Here is a 6233-nt window from a genome sequence, read left to right on the forward strand (position 1 = left end):
AATTTTTCCGAGTTCTTGTTTTGATCCCTGTTGGTTTTGTCTGTAATAAACCGCAGTTTGAACTTGCCGTTGACTAAGTCCTCAGTGAATAATGGGGGAGGGAGTTGGGCCCTCCAAGTCTGTGAACATCCAGCATTGCTCTGGCATACCTACTTCCAGCATTGCTCTGGCATACATGGGAGTTCACCCCAACAGGGCTCTGGGGGCTACGGGAAAATGACCCAGCATGTAATTGAAAACCTGGTCTGAACTAGGTGTGGGCTTCATGTATATGTACCGGGAAGGTGAATTTGTTTCTATGGAACAATTTTCTAGTGAAGTGGGAAATTAATTTTAGTTACTTTTTCAATACATCATAAAGTATGCTGGTTCACGTAGAATAATTTCCATTTCTTTTCCAGTGGTACTGGAGTCCACCTCCCTTGTTCAATCTATAAGCAGAGCAAAATGGGAAAGAGACCTAAAACTGCAAATAGATGACAAGTTGTCGTCCGCCCTTTGTCAATACACCCAAAAAGTTGATATGATATGATATGATATGGCATTTATAACGCGCCTATACACAAGTGTTTCAAGGCGCGACGAGGCAAGGGAGGGGGAACAGAGGGGAGACAGACAACGATCCTACTAGGCCAGGTGTCATTCAGATTGCGCAAGTGCATGGGAGGGGGAAGTGGGAAAGTGCCGGGGCAAGGCGAGGGGACAGTGCAGTACATAATAGAATAAATAACAGTAAGTGAAAGTACGGCCAGCAGGTGGCAGGTGCAGGGGTAAGTGCAGATAAAAGGTGTTAGGTGCTGGTGGTGGGACTGTAGGGATACAGAAACAGTCCCCAAGTGCAGGGGTTGCCGGGAAGGCAGTGCAGGCGTGCGACTGGCACAATACCAGATTCAAATTAATACAATATAACCTTCTCCGCCAACCTATCTGACCCCGACTCATCAAATGATGTTTGACAACAATAATGATGGAAAATACCCAAAGTGTCTGACTGAGGGAGTGGATTCTTTACACTTAATGGAAACATGCCCCATGATTATGTCTTTTTGGGAAACTGTCCTGCCAGTAGTAGTCCTAAAATTATCCATTGAAATTCCCTTGGACCCTCAGTGTGTTGCCCTTTTGTTAGGGTGCATGGACTTCCTAAACCTGCCAGCAAGCTGCTATCAATGTGCACAATGATGGCTAAACGAAGTATTCTAATCAATTGGAACCAACTTGGAGTTGTGAGCTGGAACTCAACTATTGTACATTAGTTACCCAGACCCAACACCCTCAAAACATCCTGGCTGCATATGAACAATCCCTTGAGAACGAGCTGAAACAGATCAGACATGGTAATGCACAATCAGACTAAATAGCTATGTCTTGTAAAGGGTTATTGTTATGATATGATATGATAGTTTATTTATATAGCGCCTATACACAATGTATTTCAAAGCGCTTCAAGGCATGGGAGGAAACAAGGGTAAAAACAATGACATTCTTACAGGCCATGAACAGTAAGGATGTGAAATTAACTATCGTACTCGGCCTGATGACATTTCAGATAGTGCAAGAGCTAAAACATAGATAAGGAAGGGAGGGGGAGAGTGGGAAGGAAATGGAAACAGACAGGCAACTACCGTACTAGGCCTGACGAAATTTCTGGTAGAGCTGGAAAAAAAACAAGAGGTGAGGGAGAGGGGTGCAGAAAGGTAGGGGAGGAACAAAACAAGCGACTATCATATTAGGCCTGAAGACATTTCAGATAGTGCTGGAGGGGGTTGGGGAGGAAAAAACCAGTAAGGGGTGGGAAGAGGAGACAGACGAGGTTGCTATCATACTAGGTCCAGGGACAATTCTGATAGAGTAAGTGCATAGAAGGGGAGGAGATGGGAAGGATGGTGGTCGTCGGGGTTCAGGAGGCAATTATGGAAGCATTCCCCGAATATTGGTATGTCCCTGTAATGTTTTTTGTGTTTATGATACAGAAGGAGATGGAATGTCTCGAAAGGTAGTCTCAATATTTTGCCTTGTTGTATTATGATGCTGTGTTGTGAATTTATTAAGGTTTTTTTTTTTTTAAACTTGCCAGCTGCCACTGTAGGAAAGAAAGGAAACTTGTTGGAAAAGTTGCTCAGAAACTCGTAATGAGCGTTTCCTCGTGTAATGCTCTAATGTGAGTAATAGGAGTAATGGTAGTATTAATAGCAGAAGTGGTATGTTGGTGTTATGATCAGTTTTATTTAAACAATAAAGCATGAGCAACCAGCTATATTCACATTGGAGTGAGATCTGCAGTAAACCGTCCTTCCCTTTCATGCGTCTCCCTAAAGATTTATATTCCTGCAGCCTTCTTGTTTCATGCTCCACCCCTCTAGCTTAAGAGCAGCCCTGGAACCCACAGAGTCATGATGTACCCCCTAAATACTGGCAACACAATGGAAGGCATGATTCTGGGTAGGGTGCCCTGGGTATCACTACTGTGTCCAACAATGCAGACCCTTCCTGTTTGTTCTGTTTGCAAAATATTGAGCGTTTTGCCTGCATAAGTAAGTTCACCTGCACCTCATGGCAGAATCTCTGAAGCGTGAGCGGCGAAGCAGCATGTTGGCTGCACCATCAAAGATCGAGGATGGAAGCCGCCTGCCAAGGTTAGACACATCTGCTGGCAGTCTCGCTCGCTCACTTGCTGTTTCGTCTATATGTGAAAGAAGAGATGTGCTGGCGTAACCGTGCAGCATGTCTACAAAAAATACACCCTAGTATACTGGGCCTGAGTCACAGAGCATTGTTCAATGGAATTGCGACGTTATAAAAGGCTCTGTGAATCCGGCCCGGATCCGCGCACTCTCTGTCACTGGGGCCTTACTCCTGGATAACACGGGTAAGAATTAATTCAGTGCATTGATATGGCTGCAGGGAACCATGCACGCGATATAATAACATATAGTGCAGGGTCTGAACAAACAAAGAATCTCGATCGGCTTAAAAAACACTGGCAAAAACAGTAAAGAAACGTGTTCTCCAGGGACCCAAGCCCATGACAGTGACATGATTTAAGTTTAATATCCTGACTCCCGAATGATCATTTATAGCACTGCCCTAACCCTTCTTTACCTGAACATACAAAAGTGAGTATACACAAAAAAGTGGGTATGGAAACAGTTCGCAGAAAGAGAGTGCCATGTTTGCCAGTCAGCGACTTGTGCTGGTCAGTGTGGACTTTTTCAGATCATTGGAATGGCATGTTTTGCCACCCCCCATCTCCCTGACTTCAAGTCGTGCCTTTACGTTGGACAATTAGCTGCCATGAAGTGAGGTACACAACAGGGAACAAAAACATAAGTAACCTTATTCTAAACAACAGCATGCCTAAGTCGATCAGGCTTTCAACACATTTACGTTTTGGAATCTAGCAGTGAAGCATGACAAAGGAACTTACAAATTCGTTTAAAAGGTTCTGCGATTTGGTTTACTCTCAGCAACAATGTCAAAATGCACGGGAGCGGATTATGAAAATGGGTATAGGTTCATTAATATTAGTAATATTATCAGAAGAGTGTAAGTCCGGAAAGGAGTTAGTGCAGGCAGGATTCCTTGGCACTTCTTGTCTCCCACCCGTCGTCTCCTTCCACTTACCTCTGGACCGGTCTGTAGACGGGCGCGCTCCTTCGCCTCTACTCCCCTGCTCCGCTGCCCCGAGCTCCCTGCTTGAAGACGCACATGCAGATGCTCGCTATTATAAGGCAGATGCCTGGAGTCTGCCCTGGAGCCCTGCCAGACGGCACACATGTTGACTGCAGCTACTGGGATGCACCTCGGCCTTCAGCAGCTGCACCCACAGGTCTCAGCGAAGTAGGGGGCGCAGTGACGCGTGAGAAGAAGACGCAGTTTTATGCCATGCTATAAATCATTCCTCGCGACCCTTCTCGGTTTATTATATGAGAGGAAGTTATGGACTGTAAATGGTAAGCCATGAACCTCAGCCCATAGAGGAGCCGATTGCAGGATGGAAATGGCAGGAGATAGCCTGATTCATGGAACCTTTTCCTATGGGATTGCGCCATTATAAAAGACTTCCATGAATATAGTCTTCTGGGCAGTCCTAGGCATGGTGCTAATGTGCCTCTGCTTGAGTGTGTCATCCTTCCTTTTCATCGCACACCACTGGTCCCTTCATGCAGGACATGTGGAATTGTGCAGTGGAACATCAATGGCAAAGTCTGCATTGCCCACTGACTGCCACAAACTCTGCAGATTTTAGAAGCTGAAAATGCATTCAGGAGTTATAAAGGTGTGCATGGGAGATTGTGTTTTTAAGTGTACTAAACAAAAGAAGAGGAAGAGCATGTGTAGTATTGCAGATATGTTGCACCGGTGCAAGTGCAATTAGTACCAGATTAAACATTGACCTACTGTAAAAAAGATGTTCTTTCAATGCATTTTTGCACAAGGATAATTTTTGCCCTAGTCCAAGTGCTTTGCTCTGGTGCAAAACATGCACTAAAATAATATTTTATTTCCACTTGGGTTGTTTTTGTCTTAGTACTGATTGCCTCTGCACTGGTGCGTTGTTTCTTTAATACCATCCCATAGTTTTCCATGAAGGTCTAGGGCCTGATGCTGAGGTCACTAGAAAAATGATGTGGAAACACGAAAAACATAATGCCAATTTCCTGTGCCACTGAATCGGTAGGCCCTTGAAGAGAGGTGGCGCTCTATGGGATGGATGGGGATGCAGATATGATATGATATGTTTATTTATATAGTGCCTATACACAATGTGTTTCAAAGCGCTTCAAGGCAAGGGAGGGAACAAGAGAAAATGCAATGACATTCTTAGAGACCATGAACAGTAAGGATGTGAAATGAACTATTGTACTCAGCCTGACGACATTTCAGATTGTGCAAGAGCTAAGACATATCTAGAGGAGGTCCCAAATAATGCCTGCACTCCAATCGCCCATTTTGAAGTATCAGGAACGTTCACACCAAAATATGTGATGTATGATGAACAAATAAACCAGCAGAGAGCCACAGTAGGGCTCTGTTCAGCGACTATCAGAAGAACAACACCTGTTGAAGCACCAATACCCAGAAACACATGGACAGTAAGGTATCAATTGAGAAAACCCTACCAGCAAATAAGACGATATGAAGATGGCCTAAGTACCGTCCCGGAAAAAAACAAAAAGGCCTTGATGGAAGACAAATGGTGACGTCACAAAGGCCCGGACGGAGTCGCAGGTAGAAGATATGACGACCCAAGGATGAGACAAGAGACGAAATGCCATGAATAAGGATATCGTGAACCTAGAAGGAGAGAACGATGATGAAATAAAAAGAAGCTTAAGCTGTAAAGCAGGATGAAGTCATTCAACCAGCTAACGCCAGTACATTTGCTTGTAACCGCAAGAAAGCTAAGAAAACAGTGCAGCTTGCTATGATAAGTAGAATAATAAAGCGGCAAGCACCATTATACATAATCTACCTCAAAACTAAGCACAGTATTATAAGTGCGAGTCCACTTTACACAAAAGCAGAATCAACTCAGGTTACTAGAGGCCAAACAGGACAAGATTTGTTTTCCAGCTGAAGCGAGAAGAGATGGCTGAATCGAAACTCAGCTGATACAACTTGCGCCAGTCAGAGCCAAGGTCAGACCAATAGAAGGAATGAACAGTAGCTTTGCATAATTGAAAGTTAAGAGCAGAATATCCTGTCTTTGGAAGGTCGAGATAAGGAGGTCTAGGCAGGTGGCAAGCCGAATAAGAATTAAATGCACAAATTGAGGGAAACTCAGCAAATTCACGGTGTGAGCAGCATGTGACCACCCAAGCGAGAAGAAGCACGGGTTCACACCTATGCTTGGCAGCATTACTTTTCCTGACAAGAAGATGCAGTTTCGAGGCCACCCACAGCTAACTAATTGACACAAAGCCACTAAAGTAATGATGGATTGAAGGAAGGCCGGGAGAATCATGGGGCACCCTGCACCTGGCTGACCATTCTGTGTGCTGCTAAGTAAAGTGGAAATTTACGCATGGGGTTGAAGCCAACCCAATCACAATGGACCAAATAATCTAGGGTCCTATAGATAGTAGAACCAATGGGACGTTGCACTCTTATTGACGTCTACAATAGTATTGTTTGAAGGAAGGGCCTAGATGCCCCCCTCATAGAGTTTATCCAATCCCCTCACTTACCTATATTAAAGTTACCTTTTCCTAACCAATAGAATTGCATGC

The 6233-nt window shown here is 44.4% G+C and overlaps 1 protein-coding gene across 1 annotated transcript in view; it reads right to left on the bottom strand.

The window, feature by feature from the left end:
- The window catches only part of LOC138472757 (SPARC-like), a 659099-nt gene extending 655322 nt beyond the window's left edge, over positions 1 to 3777 (bottom strand). Inside the window, exon 1 of the mRNA XM_069611089.1 lies at positions 3625 to 3777. Within this exon, the coding sequence (XP_069467190.1) occupies positions 3625 to 3777 (153 nt within the window). The remainder of the gene's footprint in view (positions 1 to 3624) is intronic.
- Positions 3778 to 6233: the final 2456 nt, after the last annotated feature.

The sequence above is a fragment of the Ambystoma mexicanum genome, chromosome 8 (assembly GCF_040938575.1).
Source record: "Ambystoma mexicanum isolate Mex_15411 chromosome 8, UKY_AmexF1_1, whole genome shotgun sequence".
Taxonomy (NCBI): domain Eukaryota; kingdom Metazoa; phylum Chordata; class Amphibia; order Caudata; family Ambystomatidae; genus Ambystoma; species Ambystoma mexicanum.